The sequence below is a fragment of the Macaca fascicularis genome, chromosome 7, assembly GCF_037993035.2.
Source record: "Macaca fascicularis isolate 582-1 chromosome 7, T2T-MFA8v1.1".
NCBI lineage: Eukaryota > Metazoa > Chordata > Mammalia > Primates > Cercopithecidae > Macaca > Macaca fascicularis.
Genome location: NC_088381.1, coordinates 16,475,167 through 16,494,024, shown reverse-complemented (window position 1 = coordinate 16,494,024; position 18,858 = coordinate 16,475,167). Strand labels below are relative to the sequence as shown.

Below are 18,858 nucleotides of genomic sequence, written 5' to 3'. Positions count from 1 at the left end.
TCTTGCTGATAACTTTTTGAGCTAGGCACTAGTATTAGGCACACTTTACAGATGAGGTATTGAGAAGTTAATTAGTTGTCCAAGATCATGCTACAAAGCAGTGGCAGAGATAGGATTCTATTCCAGGTCGGTGAGACTCCAGAGCCTGAGCTCTTACCTATCTCACTATGCTACAGCCTTCCAGACATCAAGTTAAATTCTTTAGTTTGGGGATCAAGATTCCCACCATCTGGCCTGTGCTTGGTCTCAGCACTCTCCCATATGCTCCATGGGGAGCATGATCGGGACCGTGTCCTTACTGTCCGCCTTCCTTCTCCTCCCTTTCTACTCCTAGTCTCACCTTCTAACTTGGCCCCAATGGTTGTTCTGACCATTAACACAAATCCTACTTTCCTTTCCTGATCACCCTTGGAATTAACTGCATTTCCTACAGATCTTGGTGCCTAATAAGTTGGGTTTATAATGTGAAGTAAAATTCCTCCCCCGGCATTCAAGGCCTACCACCTATAAGACTGCCCAATCTTCCAATGACTCCTCAACTGCCCTGCATCCTCTCACTCTCCCCTGCACCTCACAGTTTTGGCCAGTCAGACAGTATGCTAGTCTTCCGACAGCCAAGTCCGCTTACCCTGGGGCCTCTGCTTAGGCTGTGCTTTCTCTCTGGAATCCCCATCCTGGTGTCACCAGGCCCTGCCCTCAACCTCCACCTTTTGGACTCCCACCCACCATTTAAGGACATCTGAAATGCTACTGACGTTATCCAGCCTTTCTTGATCCTCACAACTGTATGCTCTCCTGGTGTTTTATGTTTTTGAGCCTCATTTCCCCAAACCAACAAAAGCCTCTGAGGTATAAAGCATCTAGTCCAGGGCCAGGCATGGTAGACGAAAATACCAAATGATTTCATAAAGTACTGTATGCCTTTGACCACAATATTGTTCCCAAGCCAATAATTTTGTGTCCCTCAAGTGGAATGTACTCAAAAAAATATACTCACAATTTCAAAGCCTACAAGATCATTTGCAGCATGCCCCTTCAGGTTTGTGTAATCTCCTGAGGATTAGATAGCATGGTTCTGTGAATGCACTATTCTATCTGCTAACACTTTCAGGATTATCAAGGCATCTGAGTCTGTTTTTAGGTACAGTCTAATTTGTAAAATACTTACAGAAAAGGCTAGATGGTCTGTCGCCAAACCAAAATCACCTATTTTCACATGGTCATCAGAATCCAAAAAAATGTTGACAGGCTTCAAATCCCGGTGAATCATTCCCTGTTGAAAGAGAGTGTAGAAATAAACAATGGTTTCCCATGCATAAAGTTATACCTACTTCCTAATTTAGAAGGCCAACCTAGTGATGAAAATCGTACGAGGTGTTCTCCCACAGGTCCAGGCTGTCTGGCCTCTGCAATGTCTCCTGACTGTCCTATGACCTCTTTACCATCTCCTAGTTCTACCTGGTGGTATCCTGACCAGGTGAATTCTAAATAGTTCCCTGTGGCATCTAAGGCCCCTTCCACTGGGTTCACCAAGTTACCTTTACCCCTGCTACATCACAAAACCTCTGCTCTGGTCAGAGAGACACACCATTTTTACTCCTTCTTCTATTCCTTTCTTTGTATCATCTCTCCTTCATAGGATACTCTTGCTTTTTTCCATGCATTTGCACTGTACCAACATTTGCAAGTGCCAACTCATTCGTAAGCCTTCTACAATAATTCTAACAGTTCAACTTGGCATCCCCAGCACACACAGTCGGTGTGCAATAATTACTTGTTTACATAAGACTGCTTTCTCATTTCCCTAATGGCTTGTAATGTGTATTGTTTCATGCATTATAATATAGAAAATAATGATCTCTTTTACCATTACATGAAGGTAAATTCTGGCTCCCTCTAGAAGCAAGAAGTCCCTCGCGAGCATGGGTCACACACTTGTGCCTCCTTGTATTTCTAGGTATGGCACAGTGTTAGATGCCAGCAAATGGTTAGCCAATACTGAGCAAACTGGATGGAGTGGAAGCAAGCCCAGGGGGCACTGTTCTAGCATCCCAGGATAAAATCACAGTAATACAGCTTAAATGGCCCTCATCAGAACTCATTTTCATTTCTAACCTTGCAAATTCTGCTTCTACCAAATCATTTATAAACTACAAATTACAGCCCTTGCTTCTCAGTATAAATATGGTACAGCATAAACATTTTAAGGTTAAAAAAATTTGAGGCAAAGGAAAAAAATGATGAATTTATATTGGTTAATGCATTAGACAATTCCATTTTAAAAATGTAAGCAGTGTTTCATCCTGAAGCTAGGCCCATTAGCATATACATTACAATGGCAATTTCTAGCTTTAAAATCACATTTTAGACATGTGACAAGCTACTTTACTCAGAAAGTCTCATTTCTCTTCTTGCTAGATGACTTTCTGGTTTCTCCGTGTTCCTATGAAGGGCGGCACTAATTCTGTTAGAATCAGATAACTTGGCAAATATTAATCACATCCTTGCTTAATTCCTTTTTTCTCTTTTTTGAGACGAAGTCTCTTGCTGTCACCTAGGCTGGAGCGCAGTGGTACAATCTCAGCTCACTGCAACCTCCACCTCCCAGGTCCAAACAATTCTCCTGCCTCAGCCTCCCAAGCAGCTGGGATTACAAGTGCGCACCACCACACTCAGCTAATTTTTGTATTTTTAGTAGAGATGGGGTTTCACCATGTTGACCAGTCTGGTCTTGAATTCCTGACCTCAAGTGATCCACCCACCTCGACCTCCCAAAGTGCTGGGATTATAGGCGTGAGCCACCGCATCTGGCCCTAATTCTAAAGCACTCAAGGAATCATCCTCACATTCCCTACATGTTCAAATATTTTCTCCTCTCCCAGAGATCAACAAATTTTTTCTGTAAAGGGCCAGAGAGTAAATACTTCAGGCTTTACAGCCCCTGTTGCAACTACTCAAATCTGCTGTTATGGAAAAAAAACCACCATAGGCAATATGTAAACAAACGAGCATAGCTATGTTCCAATAACCTTGGGAGCATTGGAATTTGAATTTCATGTAATTTTTATGTGTCATGAAATGTCCTTTTAATTTTTTACAACCATTTAAAAATGTAGGAGCCATTATTAGCTTACAGGCCATACAAGAACAGGCAGTGGGTTAGATTTGGCCTGTGGGCCACAGTTTGCTGATCCCTGTCCTAACCTTTAAAGTTTTCTTAACATTTTTTAATGTTATACTCTGATACTTTGTAATATTTTATTGTCTTTGACACTTTGTTCTATTAGCTTTCCCTCTATTTCAGTTTTTCTGCAATCTTACATTTGATATTTTTATGCAGTCATAAATTTTTGTAAACATAAGTCTTCAGATATGAAATGTTGTAAAGTTTACTTTCTCATGGATATAAGCTAATCCATCCAGAATCTCTCGAAAAAGTCTCCAGAGTCTGATGGTGTCTTGATACAGTCCCTGGTCAATGGTGTCCCGTAAAGTGCTCTTCTCACAGTACTCCATCTATGTAAGACAAGGACAAACAGGAGAATCTGATTACGCGACAGGTTTAAGTTAAGGAGTATAACTTCAATTTACATAATCCTCCATTTTAAAACTTGTACCATGGGTTTTAAACAGTTATGGGAAAGACTTGGTTTTTTACACTGAAAAAGAAACCAACAGTATTAAAAAAATACCTTGGGGGTAAATATGCATAATCTTAGCACTCCAACATAATCATTTTTAATTTTTTATATTATTGCTTATTTAAAAATATGACTTGTTTAAAATATTTATCACGATTAATATAAAAAAACTGAGAATGTAGTAAAATTTTACAAGATGGCTTCCAAACCCAAATTTACAAGGAGAGTTAGTTAATCTAATGATGTCATTAGCTTTTCTTACATTAAAGACGACCTTCAAGTTTAGAGCAAAAATATTGTAAATACTGAAACATTCGAGTCTTCTTGGAACAGTGAGACAGCGGCTCTGTCTCACCCCTTTTTGAGTGTATTCATATATCAGAAAACAGTGCAACATGACTTAAATCTTCAATCGACATGCACCATCTGATTTATGAAACTAGCCTATATGCTTCAACTGGTGCCAGAGTTGAGATTTCTCATGAAGAAAGGTTTTATTGTTTTTAAAAAGAGGAAGATTAGCTTTTGCTCTATCATCTTCGGAATAACTGTCAGTAAACTCTGGCTCACCCTCCGGGCCTCACAAGGCCTTCTCTGATGCCCACACTGTGATCCTGATGCATGTCGGATGCAACTCCTTTGTGTACTTCTATTTCATTCTAATTGTGTAGAAGGTAATGGAATAAAATAGAGAATAAATAGTAGTTTGGGGGACCAATGCTTTATTAACTGTGTAAGTGGTACCTCAAATATATTTATGTTATAGAATACCTAAAACCAGCTCCAACTCCAGGAAAGCAAATACTTAACTCATCTCATTCAAAATGCTGTAACTTGTCTGAGGGTTCCTTTTTCCGCACAGTTCTGTAGCTCACATTTAAAGATCTGCCTGCTGGCAGTTATGACTGAAATACTAACAGTGACCCACAGTCTTGTTCACTTGGGGCGGAGGAAAGGCTTCTTTGTTTTATGGCCACTCCTCTACTAGCAGAGCCCACCCTTGTTTAGGATACTGCTGCTCTGGCAGGTAGGCAGGCCAAAGCCCAGGCTTCTTAGTCATGCCCCATTGGAACTGGCTTGCCTGTGCGCTGGTCTCCAGAGGTTCCAGGACAAGCCACTTCGCCTAAAGTCACATTGGTGTTACTTTTGCATGTACAGGCATGTGTGCATCATATCTTACTTGTCCAGATTCAGTTGGTTAGGCAAAGTGGAGTTTCTGTGCTCATGCAGTCTAGCATTTATGGAACTCAGATATGGTTCTAAGTACGTCACGTGTTATTTATTCTTTATTAGTGTATAAGAGTTACTATTATGTAATTTATAGATGGGGAAACTGAGGCACAAGATGCTGAAGAACCTTGCCCAAGTTCACGTAGTCCTAACAGGTGGATCCAGGATGTGAACGTACACAGCCTGAGCCCAGAGCCACCCTATGGCACCTCCTGACAAGCTGCAGGAAAGCAGGAATTCCAGGCTGGGGAAAAGGGCCTCCACATGGTAATCCTCTCGGCCAATTAATCTTTGGTAGTGGCAGTAAACCCTCCTCTGTCCATTATCTTGTTCCAATACCCTGAAACAGGCCCATCAGCCACTACTGGGTGTTGCTGTGTCACCTAACTACACACCACGACCTCACCTGGATGTAGAGGTAGTGCACAGCCTCGGTCGTCACTGATGGCTCACTTTCATGGCAGCCATTCTTTTCACTGCAGTCTTCATCCTAACCCAAAAGGAACACACAATAACTCAAAATGGAAGCCAAAATTAAGCACAATCATCATCATCATCATCAAGTATTTGTGCCCACCCCCAACACAGGGCCACCCTGTTGCCTTAGGGAGAAGTCAGTGAGCAGAACATAACCACTGTCCTTAGAAGCTCAAAGCATTTGGCTGTGAATCCTGGTCTGTTTTGGGTTGGTAGGCTATTAATTACTGCCTCAATTTCAGAACTTGTTATTGGCCTATTCGGGCATTCAACTTCTTCCTAGTTTAGTCTTGGGAGGGTATATATATCCAGGAATTTATACATTTCTTCTAGATTTTCTAGTTTATTTGTGTAGAGGTGTTTATAGTATTCTCTGATGGTAGTTAGAGAAGCCAGTACCATTCCTTCTAAAACTATTCCAAGTAATAGAAAAAGAGAGAATCCTCCCTAACTCTTTTTATGAGGCCAGTATCGTCCGAATACCAAAACCTGTCAGAGACACAACAACAAAAGAAAATTGCAGGCCAATATCCCTGATGAACATCAATGCAAAAATCCTCAATAAAATACTGGCAAACCGAATCAAGCAGCACATGAAAAAGCTTATCCATCATGATCAAGTTGGCTTCATCCCCAGGATGCAAGGCTGGTTCAACATAAGCAAATCAATAAATGTAATCCAGCATATAAACAGAAGCAAAGACAAAAACCACATGATTATCTCAATAGATGCAGAAAAGGCCTTCGATAAAATTCAACACCCCTTCATGCTAAAAACACTCAATAAACTAGGTATTGATGGAAAGTATCTCAAAATAATAGGAGCCATTTATGACAAACCCACAGCCAGTATCATACCAAATGGGCAAAAGCTGGAAGCATTCCCTTTGAAAACCAGCACAAGACAGGGATGCACTCTCTCACCACTCCTATTGAACATAGTGTTGGAAGTTCTGGCCAGGGCAACCAGGCAAGAGAAAGAAATAAAGGGCATTCAATTAGGAAAAGAGGAAGTCAAATTATCTCTGTTTGCACATGACTTAATTGCATATTTAGAAAACCCCATCGTCTCAGCCCAAAATCTCCTTAAGCTGATAAGCAACTTCAGCAAAGTCTCAGGATACAAAATCAATGTGCAAAATCACAAGCATTCCTATACACCAAGAACAGACAAACAGAGAGCCAAATCATGAGTGAACTCCCATTCACAATTGCTATAAAGAGAATAAAACACCTAGGAATACAACTTACAAGGGATGTGAAGGACCTCTTCAAGAACTACAAACCACTGCTCAAGGAAATAAAAGAGGACACAAACAAATGGAAAAACATTCCATGCTCATGGATAGGAAGACTCAATATCGTGAAAATGGCCATACAGCCCAAAGTAATTTACAGATTCAATGCTACTCCCATCAAACTACCATTGACTTTCTTCACAGAATTAGAAAAAGCTACTTTAAATTTCATAAGGAACCAAAAAAGAGTCCATATAGCCAAGACAATCCTAAGCAAAAAGAATAGGAGGCATCGGTCAGGCGCGGTGGCTCAAGCCTGTAATCCCAGCACTTTGGGAGGCCGAGACGGGTGGATCACGAGGTCAGGAGATCGAGACCATCCTGGCTAACACGGGGAAACCCCGTCTCTACTGAAAAAGACAAAAACTAGCCGGGTGAGGTGGTGGGCGCCTGTAGTCCCAGCTACTCGGGAGACTGAGGCAGGAGAATGGCGTAAACCCGGGAGGTGGAGCTTGCAGTGAGCTGAGATCCGGCCACTGCACTCTAGCCTGGGCAGCAGAGCGAGACTCCGTCTCAAAAAAAAAAAAAAAAAAAAAAAGAAAAAAGAATAGGAGGCATCACACTACCTGACTTCAAACTACACTACAAGGCTACAGTAACCAAAACAGCTTGGTACTGGTACCAAAACAGATATATAGACCAATGGAACAGAACAGAGGCCTCAGAAATAACACCACACATCTACAAACATCTGATCTTTGATAAACCTGACAAAAGCAAGCAATGGGGAAAGGATTCCCATTTAATAAATGGTGCTGGGAAAACTGGCTAGCCATATGCAGAAAGCTGAAACTGGATCCCTTCCTTACACCTTATACAAAACTCAACTCAAGATGAATTAAAGACTTAAATGCAGTGAGCTGAGATCGCGCCACTGCACGCCAGCATGGGTGACACAGCGAGACTCAGTCTCAAAAAAAAAAAAAAAAAAAAAAGAAAAAGAAAAGAAAAGACTTAAATGTAAGACCTAAAACCCTAGAAGAAAACCTAGGCAATACCATTCAGGACACAGGTATGGGCAAAGACTTCATGACTAAAACACCAAAAGCAATGGCAACAAAAGCCAAAATTGACAAATGGGATCTAATTAAACTAAAGATCTTCTGCACAGCAAAAGAAACTATCATTAGAGTGAACACGCAACCTACAGAATAGGATAAAATTTTTGCAATCTATCCATCTGACAAAGGGCTAATATCCAGGCCAGGCACGGTGGCTCATGCCTGTAATTCCAGCACTTTGGAAGGCCGAGGCATGGGGATCACCTGAGGTCAGGAGTATGAGACCAGCCTGACCAACACGGAGAAACCTCGTCTCTAACAAAAATACAAAATTAGCTGGGCGTGGTGGCGCATGCCTGTAATCCCAGCTACTCGGGAGGCTGAGGCAGGAGAATCGCTTGAACCCAGGAGGCGGTGTTGTGGTAAGCCGAGATCGTGCCATTGCACTTCACCCTGGGCAACAAGAGCAAAACTCCATCTCAAAAAAAAAAAAAAAAAAAAAAAAAAAAAAAAAAAAAAAAAAAAGCTAATATCCAGAATCTACAAGGAACCTAAACAAATTTACAAGAAAAAACAACCCCATCAAAAAGTGGGCAAAGGATATGAACAGACGCTTTTCAAAAGAAGACATTTATGCAGCCGAGAAACATATGGAAAAAAGCTCATCATCACTGGTCATTAGAGAAATGCAAATCAAAACCACAATGAGATACCATCTCACTCCAGTTAGAATGGTGATCATTAAAAAGTCAGGAAACAACAGGTGCTGGAGAGGATGTGGAGAAATAGGAATGCCTTTACACTACTGGTGGGAATGTAAATTAGTTCAACCATTGTGGAAGACAGTGTGGCGATTCCTCAAGGATCTAGAGCTAGAAATACCATTTGACCCAGCAATCCCATTACTGGGTATATACCCAAAGGATTATAAATCATTCTTCTATAAAGACACATGCACACGTATGTTTATCGTGGCACTATTCACAATAGCGAAGACTTGGAATCAACCCAAATGCCCATCAATGATAGACTGGATACAGAAAATGTGGCCCACATACACCACGGAATACTATGCAGCCACAAAAAAAGAATGAGTTCATGTCCTTTGCAGGTACATGGATGAAGGTGGAAACCATCATTCTCACTAACACAGGAACAGAAAACCAAACACTGCACGTTCTCACTCATAAGTGGGAACTGAACAATGAGAACATATGGGTACAGGGAGGGGAACATCACACACTGGGGCCTGTTGCGGGGTGGGGGCTGAGGGAGGGATAGCATTAGGAGAAATACCTAATGTAGATGACAAGTTAATGGGTGCAGCAAACCACCATGGCACATGTATACCTATATAACAAACCTGCACGTTCTGCACATGTATCCCAGAACTTAAGTATAATTAAAAAAAAAAAAAAAAAGAAAAGAAAGAAAGAAAAGAAAAAGAAAAAAGAAAAAAAAAAAAGAAGCTCACAGCATCATTGCAAGTTTGCTATTTCCAGAATCCTCCGTGTGGTTTACAGGTCTGTTGTTACGCAGAACAATGATGGGGTAAACAGATAATAGATGTGTAATCTACAGATAGACTCCTTGTCAAGTCAATTCTTTCTTACCACTGATATCCATCTATGGCTAAGAAGGTCAGAATGCATACAAGCTAATATTTGAAGGGTTCAGTTTTACTGGAATTCCGTACTTTTTGGTGGTAGGCTTATTTCAGAAACAGAAGACTAGAAATCCACCTTTAGCTAAAACAATTTAAAAGTGGCCAGACTGTCAAAGGGCACACTGCCCTCAGAGGTACATGCTTGAAGAACATGCCTTCAGCTGCCGCTTGCAGTGAATGACCCTCTGGAACACTTCCCATACCATTACTCTGTCCCCAACAGCTAATTTTCTTTCTCATACACGATACTTTTCTTAAAAAGTCTTTTTTCCCCAATAGATGTATTTGAATACTTATAACCCCAAGTGCAGAAAAAGCATTAGTTAGTATTTGACCATTTCTGATTTATAATTTTTTTCTGAGGAAGAATTTTTTTAAACTTTTTCCTTTATCCAAGGAAAAAAAAAGCTCCACTCTGGTAACAATCAGATTCTACTCCTGAATCATTTATGGATGCTGGGGATTATCTGTATTACACTGTTAATCTCTTGGAGACTTCTACCCATCAAATTAGGATGCCCATGGATGCTGCCCTTAACTGAGCAAAACCAGGATTTGGTGCCCCTGTAACAATTATGTGCATGACAAATGCTAAAACCAAACATTAACTTGGCTTCAGCAGTAGTTCAGACTTTTTGTTTTCAGAGAGAGTTTTGCTCTTGTCGCCCAGGCTGGAGTGCAATGACGTATCTGGGCTCACTGTAACCTCTGCCTCCTGGGTTCAAGCAATTCTCCTGCCTCAGCCTCCTGAGTAGCTGGGATTACAGTCACCTGCCACCATGCCTGGCTAATTTTTGTATTTTTAGTAGAGACAGGGTTTCACCATATTGGCCAGGCTGGTCTCAAACTCCTGACCTCAGGTGATCCACGTGCCTTGGCCTCCCAAAGTGCTAGGATTACAGTTGTGAGCCACCGCAGCCAACGTAGTTTATTTATGCTATTATTCCTGGTTAAATTTATAACTAATTTTTATTATTAGTGGTTTGACAAGGAAAGTACTTATAAAAAAACACACTGGCTAACACTCAGATCTCCTTCAAATCAACTGAACTGCTTATCTAAGAGTCTACACTTAAAATTTTCTTTATCTACTATGAATGAACCCTTATAACCGCTGGCAATTATATTTTTATTCCTGGTAATAAAGTCATTGCAGGCTGGGCATGGTGCCTCACACCTGCAATGGCAGCACTTTGTGAGGCTGAGGCAGGAGGATCATTTGAGCCCAGGAGTTCTAGGCTGCAGTGAGCTAGGACTGCACCACTGCACTCCAGCCTGGAAGACAGATGGAGACTCTGCCTCTTAAAATAGTAGTAGTAATAAAGTGGTTGTGTTCAGTCCCCAGTAGTAGAATAATTCCCCACAGCCACAACTGATGACCCTGGTAGTTTCTGGTGACCTCCCTTACTGGGCTAATCAGCACTTGATCAGAAGTCCAGGTTAGTATGTGAAGCCAGGAGTACTATTATTACTGTGTTAGCAACAGTTGCGTTAACTACCTCAAAAATTACTGCCTTTAGAATAAACAACCTCAAGCTGTATTTGTATTCATAATTGATATGTGGATTGGGTTTATGTTTGATGCATTGTTTGGGAAATTTGCAACACAAACTGGCATAAGAATTACTTATTCTGATGATGAACTTTTATGTATTTTTTATTAGAAAGTAGAACTAATTTTAGATTTTCAGCTTGATGGATTTTCAGTTTTTCCTGAAGAATTTTGTTTACCATTAGTCTTCAAATTGGATACCGTTGTGCAGTGGTATACTGTTATACTTCAGAGAAAGAGTAAGAGTACATCTAGTTCAGTTCCTATGAGGTAGCTGTAACCCTTAAAAATGAAACGTCAACTCTAGGGTACATTTGACATTGAAAGAATAGTTAGGAAACAACTTGGTTTTGATGGGGTCATGATTAAGGAATTATACATTGGTTTTATTTATGGAACTGTTTTATAGTGCATACAAATCAGCGATCAGCCAACAAATATTTTTCTTTGAGCTTATGAAAGCTCTGTATTGTTTTGCCTTCAATCTGTTGTCTTCAAAACAAACAAACAAAAAAGCTTCTTGCACCTTCCCCTCCCCTCTTTTCTTTCTTTTTCTTTTTGCTTGTATGTACAAGGTAGGACTTACTTCGTAAGAAACAAAATGCCAGTACTTTCTTAAGCCATGATGTGAAACCAATGACCCTGTGACCACATGGCACAGAACACTAAATTTTGGTTCCATGACTGAAACTTGAGGGTGACTAAAAGTAATGCCTATGAAACTTGATATCTATCTGTGATGGCCATTTGATCTCTAAGAGGAATTCTGTACACTCCACAGAACTCCTATCTATAGTAAAATTGATTCTCAGTTTTAAATGTGGGCAAAAAGGCATTTTTCCAAGATTTAAAAACTAATTCTTATTTTTAAATGGTTTACCAAAATTTGTCAGTACATTTTACATGTAGAAGCATTTTAAAAATCATTTCTAGCAAGCACTTGACATCTAGTCAACTCTCTACTCCTTATTTAGTTTTATCAAAATATTAAGAGTTCCTTTCTTTGAATAAAATAATTTCTTATAATTAAGCAGCAGAAGATCAATCTTTACAAAGTATGAGGGATGCCAGATGTTGATAAACTTACTCTTTCTTAATCTGGACAAAGTAAACTTAACAGATTTTTCTGATGAGCATGTTTTATGAATCCTTCATTGTGCTCCATTCTATCACATGCGCATTTTTCATGTTAAACTGCAACTACTTAATCTCTTCCCCTATCCTTCTATATTAATTTTCTGTAGTTGGAGTGTAGTCTTTTCCCCCTTAGGCTATGCATTAATCGAAGTTTTCTTTTCACCATGACTTTACAATGCCTAGTAAACAATATTTCTACTTCCCACATCTTTGCTTTACACAGTCACCTTGCCCTTCCTCCCAGCACCTAAGAAAAAAGATGGTCATACTAACAGGTGAAGTGTACAAGGTGTCTGTGTGTTTTGTGTAGCTTCAGAGTTAGATTGAAATTACCAGGCACAGATTTAGTCTTCTCATTTTGTTTACACACTGGGGAAAACAAACCAGTTTATTAAACATTTCATGTAACTACACCCAAGTTCTGCCAAGCTGGAAACTTGGACCTTTTCTGTGTAGTGACTTTTTTAATTGTAGTTTTTATAACCTGGAGATCAGACTGTTGCTTTCGCATGATGTATGTAGGGTCTCATGACTGGAGTTTGCTTTGTTTTATAGTATCTGTACTCCTTATATTTTTCAAGGGCTATTTTGTAAACAGATGATGTATTTCTCCATTGAAAACACAATAAAAAAACACAGCACAATCTCAAAAAAAATTATGAGATATTTTTGTGATTTTTTGCTTGTTTGTTTAGCTCATCAGCTATCATTAGTATTAGTGTATTTTATGTGTGGCCCAAGACAATTCTTCTTTTACCAATGTAGCCCAGGGAAGACAAAAGCTTGGACACCCCTGCATTATAGGATCATGATACACAGTGTGAAATCACTGTTCCAGAGATGGGCTATGAAAATAAGGAATCAGGATTAATTGATGTGGGACAGACCAAATTAACTCCATGATGAGGCTGTTTAGTTCATCAATTTGCATTCAGTTCTCATCCCCAACCACAGAAAGTTTCCAAAACTCTTAGAAAACTGTTTTCATCACATACAAAAATGCAGTGTCTCAACTTCTAAAAGGTTGAAGAACTTCTAAAAGGTTGAAGTTTTATTATTATTTTATTAATAATAAATTATTATTATTAATTTATTACTATTATTATTGACAATAACAATATTATTCTGTCTTCTAAAAGGAGGTATGTTTTGCTATGTGGATAAATAAAGGTCTATAAATAAACACAGGTATAATATATTTTAAATGAATAATCATATTTTAAAATGGATGGTTTCTGTATTTGAACATCAGATTAAAGTTTTATAATTTACCTAAGGTTTATGACATCAGATATCAATTATATCATGAATAAAATGGTATAATTTTTATTCATATGTATACCTGATTCTGACTTTTACTGTTCTCATCTTCATTGTCAAAGATAATATCACTTTCAGAATCTGAAGCAGGCCTGAAAAAGAGAAACAGAGAAATACAAAAGGAACAGAAATCGCTATTATAATTATAAACATGGACACTTTTAAATACTAGAAAGCACAAGAGGCTACAGACATCACACAGTGAGCCCACAGCCATCAATGTATACTCTACACTGTGCTGATTTGTACTTGCTATTATGCAAAACACAGAACTCTGGATTTAATAAAAATGAGCCAGATTAAGTTTCCTGAAAAAATTTAATAGCTAAGAGTAATCACGAACTGTATCCACCTGGATAAAATAAAACAAAATCATGAAAGTAAACACCCAGGGTGGATTCTGAGAAGCATAAACTTTAGGATCGTAATTATTGGTCCTATGAGAAATTTGTCCTATGAGAAATTCTATTAAATGTATAAGATGAGGTATTGGATTTTCCTTTTTCCAGGGCTTGGATTTTGGAGATCTTTTGAAAATAGCGGGAAAAAAATCCTTTAGGTTAGGGGCCCCAAACCCCCAGGCCATGGACAGGTACAGGTCCACGGCCTGTTAGGGCCACACGGCAGGAGGTGAGCGAACATTAAGGTCTAAGCTCCACCTCCTGTCAAATCAGCAGCAGCATTAGATTCTCAGAGGAGCGCAAACCCTATTGTGAACTGTGCACACGCGGGATCCGGGTTGTGCACTTTTTCATCAGGCATTATGAGAATCTAATGCCTGATGATGTAAGGTGGAACAGTTTCATCCCGAAACTATTCCCCTAACACCCGTCTGTGGAAATGCTGTCTTCTATGAAACCAGTCACTGGTGCCTAAAAAGGTTGGGGACCGCTGCTTTAGATTGCATTTGGTTACTCTCTAAAAGTGGGTTTAATTTTTTCTTTTTTTTAAAACATGGTCAACACGTCTGGGTTTCTAAATGAATCTCCTTTTCCCTGGCTTGGACTTGGTGGGGATTAATGTTGGGGGGCATTCGCTGGCCCGGGAGGCAGAGGTTGCAATGAGCCAAGGACATGCCACTGACCTCCAGTTTAGGTGACAGAGCAAGGCCCTATCTCAAAAAAGGAAAGAAAGAAAAGAAGGAAAGAAGGAAGGAAGGAAAATGAAAGGAAAAAGGAAAGAAAAAATAAAGAAAGAAAGGAAACTAGGGGGCGCGTCAGAGGCAGCTGGTCCGCGCCGTGCGCTTACAGGAAGGACTGGGAGAAGACGCCACCGTGCTCGTCCTCGTCGTCGTCCTCGTCGTCGCTGGAGCCCGGGCCGGTGGCGGGGAAGCGGGCACTGGCCGAGCGCTCGCCCGAAGTACTCCACTCCACCGAGCTGCTGAGGATGGGTGGCGGCGCGGCGGCCTCCACGCTGTCCGGGCCGTCCGTGTCGCTCGCCAGCTGCCCGCGCGCAGCTCGCTCATCCTTGGCTAGGGGCCCGGAGTCCGGGGGCGGCGTCCCCGGTCCCGCCGGCCGCTCGTGCCGCTCGATCCAGGCGTTGTAGTAGCGCACAATATTCTCATGGTGCAGCCGTGACAGCAGTGTCACCTCGCCCTTGATCCTGCGGAATTGCCGGCTGGCCGGGTTGATCGGGATGCGCTTCACCGCGTAGCAGCAGCCGTCCAACTTGTTCTGCACCTGCGGTCAGCCGGGGGAAGGTCAGCCGCTCGGCGCCTTGCACAAACCGGCATTTGCACCGCGTCACCCCATCCCCTCCCAAGGAAAGCGTGAAGTTCTAAATGAGTCCCACAGCTACAGTCAAGAACCACACGCCTGAAATTCTTAAACTGAAGAAAGCTTTGACTGCCACAAAATTCAGAAAACAGCCCACTCAACTCTAGATGTATTTAGCTTGCTGGGAGACCCTGGGGAAAACATCATCTCCATTTTAATAATTACTTTTACTGACAGTTACTTTCCTGCTTTTCCAGTGTATCTGCTATCTAAATTTCTGTCTTGATTTTAAGATAAAGATTATTTTCTAAAGTCAGTGTAAGGTTTCAGATGATTTTAGTTTCTCTCTGATTTTTTTTTACACTTAAAGTCACTAAAAACAAATTAAACTCCAAAAATATTAACGGACCTGAACACAAAGGTTAATTTCTTGATTTTTAAAGCCATGTGAACTTGGGAAAATTACTTAATTTCCTTGATACTCTATTTTCTTATCTTTAAAATGGCATTTATACCATTTCCACTACCCCAAATGGTGACTGTAAAGCACCTGTATCAAGGCCTTACAGAGAAAAGTGCTTAGCTTAGTAAATAACAGCAATTGCTATGAACACAATCACTGTCCACTGATTTTGTTCTATAATTAAGATGATGTGTACTGAAACCAGAACAATACAATCAACAACACAGTAAAATAATAAAAAAGCAAGAAAACGTTGCAAAGGCAAGTCCCCCCATCCTACATAGAGGCATCCTGATGCCAGGCAGTTTCACTATGTAATTGGGGTGACTGAATTATAGAGTCTTATTCACTGGAACATTGTAGTCCCATCCATGCAGGTCAACTGAGGTGATGATATACTTTAGAAAAGCAAATGCCATGTGGCCATGGGTGGCAGGAGAAATTAGTTCATTACAAAACACAAAACAGAATATCATTCTCTTGTTTGGCTAACAAGTTTCAATTAAACTAATGAAAGTCTAAGTGAAGTCCTGGGAATAAGGAGGGAGTACTACAAAATTGAGTTTCAGATTATCCTTTTTTGTATGGAAATAGTGACAAGAACACACACTTTGTAGTACAACAGAGGTGGGTCTGAATGCTGGTTTTATCTCTTAGTAGAGGTGTGTCATCTCAGGCAAAGGACATAACTTTATCTGAGCTTCAGTTCCCTCATCTAGAGAATGAGGATCATACCCATCTCGTAAGAATGTCCTGAGATTTAAAGACAAGGTTTGTAAACCACAGGGCACAAAATCTGAAATATGGCAGGTGCTCCAAAAAATGATAGCCCTGTGTTCTTCTACTGCCACATTAATAGGGAAGAGGACAGTGTAGGGCGGGAGGTGGGGGTCTTGGCATTGTCTTTCAATCTCCTGTCTCAGTACACATCACATACGAATTGGGTTGGGGGTAAAGCTTGCTATACTGGAAACCCCCAGGAATTCATTTACTGAAGTGAAAAGGTGCAGAAACAGTAATGGGTCCAACTGCTAATGAATGCCAGATCGCTGGGCAGACTGCCCTACTCTCACCCAGAAGCACAGAGATGGGAGGTAAGGGCTGTGGATTCTCACAGGGAGAAACTACTGGAAACGTTGGGGGCTTAAGTTACTCAGATGTTTTTGTTATATGAGCTTACCTATTATTATTAAGTACTTGTAGGGAGATGAAATTTGTTACTGTTCTAAGTTCAAGAATCTAAAATACAATGAAGTTAAAGGATTTGATCAAAATGATACTGTGTTAAAGGAACAGTATATGCTTCAATCATCCCCTCCTCTTAGACATAATTATGATCTTTCTGATCAGGACATCTGTCTTGCTTGTCTTTCTTTTACCACAGGAAAACCAATTTAATTCCTTTTTCAGTGTAAAAGTTTTTCTACAGTAACAGTAATGCTTCCTAATGATACTCTTAGAATCCTAAATAGAAAATATAGTCCATTGATGGTGGGTTACCCTCATATGTGAAAGATGACATGTACTGTATATGGACTTAATATAATAATCTGGCTTTCCTAATTTCAAAGAAATACTTCAATTATATAAAAACAGCTGAAACCTCTTTCTACAAGGGGCAGATAATACTAAAAGTCACCCAAATAGACTGGAACGAAGAAAGGAAGACCTAACACCAGCGCACCTTAATAATACATCACTATTTTCCTGTCCCAATAATAGCTGGAAAATAAAAGCCATCGAGACCTGCTGGGGCCATCTCCCAGTTTGAAGTCCATCTCTCTTTTAACCTTAGAACCTTTTTATCTACAGCAACTCTAACACCAAACAGGAGAAAAAAAGAACAATTTTCTTTCTGAACCAAAGCACACAAAAATGTTCTTTCTGTGGAGGTCTTGATTCCACTTGAAGTGCTGTTATAATCATGTGTGTTTCATGTTAATGCTCCACAGGAAGCAAGGAAAGAGTGGGACATTCTCAACTGTGTCCAGCATAACTTAAATAAAACCTTTAACTCCAGGAAGGTGACAATGAGCATAGTATCGAACATCCATATTCACTTCCCTCCCCACTCCCAAAATAGAAGTCAAGTCCATGAGTCTTTGTGGAAATGGAACAGAGAAGGAGCTCTAAAGGGGGTGGGAGGGATGACTCTGTACCACACCTTGATGACAGCTCCGAACGCTCCTTTACCAAGAAGCTGTAATTCTTCAAACTCAATGAAGTATCGGGAAAACTGTCTCTGTGTCTCACTAAAGAAGGCAGCACTGGGTAGCCGGTTGCTAGGAATGACAGTCTCAACATAATCTTGTCCTCCAGAATCTGAGATAAAACAGAGAGTAAGAGGCACATGAGGCATTGGAAATTTAGGAAGAGCTACACAGCCAACAATGATGGAAGCCCCGGAAGAAGAGCCCCAACCAGTAGTTTGAAAAATTATCTTAACCTGAGTGGCCTTTTAAAACTTTTCCTTGGCCGGGCATGGTGGCTCACACCTGTAATCCTAGCACTTTGGGAGGCCGAGGCGGGCGGAGCACAAGGTCAGGAGATCAAGACCACGGTGAAACCCCGTCTCTACTAAAAATACAAAAAATTAGCTGGGTGCAGTGGCAGGCGCCTGTAGTCCCAGCTACTCAGGAGGCTGAGGCAGGAGAATGGCATGAACCCGGGAGGCAGAACTTGCAGTGAGCCGAGATTGCGCCACTGCACTCCGGCCTGGGCAACACAGCAAGACTCCGTCTCAAAAAAACAAACAAACAAACTTTTCCTCACCTTACCCTCCTTAAAGTAGGCAGAAATATATAATTAGCCCAAGTTTATAGGTGGGAGGTTATACAGAGTAAGTGACTTAACTATAGAGTTAGAACCCAAACCCAGGTCTCATGATCCATCCCAATCTCTAATGACGTTCCTTAATCTCAGGTGCAGCAGGAAAAATCTAGTTACATGGCACTACGGGTGACTAAACACTACAAGAGACTACAGCAATGGACAGTCCATCAGTAGAGACTAGAAAAATCAGGGTGGTAAAACAGTCCCATGCACATGGCACACATCAAACTAATAGATTTATGTGTAGTTCAGAATAAAAGACATAAAATAATACATGCAGCGCCTTCCAATTTTAGGTTTATGTACACTTTCAAAATAATTTAATGTCAAACAGGATATGAAATAAAGAATGGTAATAGACTCACCTTCAGGACTTTGTTCCACTAGAGGCGTTTTTGGCTGAGGATTTATAAAGCTGTGTTTCAACAACTGCTGGGGACTCCATCTTTCCTTGTCATCCAAGCACACACATCTCAATGAGAGGGAAGGAAGAATCTCAGCATCACATACAATCAGTGCTAAACTA

General features: G+C 40.6%; 1 protein-coding gene across 11 annotated transcripts in view; it reads right to left on the bottom strand.

Annotated features, from left to right (window-relative positions):
• The window catches only part of EIF2AK4 (eukaryotic translation initiation factor 2 alpha kinase 4), a 106,151-nt gene that overhangs the window by 45,470 nt on the left and 41,823 nt on the right, over positions 1-18,858 (bottom strand). For all 11 annotated transcript variants that reach the window (XR_012414780.1, XR_012414781.1, XR_012414777.1 and 8 more), the window contains 7 exons: positions 18,698-18,804; positions 17,665-17,822; positions 14,571-15,001; positions 13,345-13,414; positions 5,278-5,361; positions 3,394-3,516; positions 1,169-1,273 (listed from right to left, as the gene is read on the bottom strand). Coding sequence is in view for 4 of the 11 variants with exons in the window: in XM_045395279.3 (XP_045251214.2) it covers positions 1,169-1,273; positions 3,394-3,516; positions 5,278-5,361; positions 13,345-13,414; positions 14,571-15,001; positions 17,665-17,822; positions 18,698-18,804 (1,078 nt within the window). In the remaining 7 variants the exon portion in view is untranslated. The remainder of the gene's footprint in view (positions 1-1,168; positions 1,274-3,393; positions 3,517-5,277; positions 5,362-13,344; positions 13,415-14,570; positions 15,002-17,664; positions 17,823-18,697; positions 18,805-18,858) is intronic.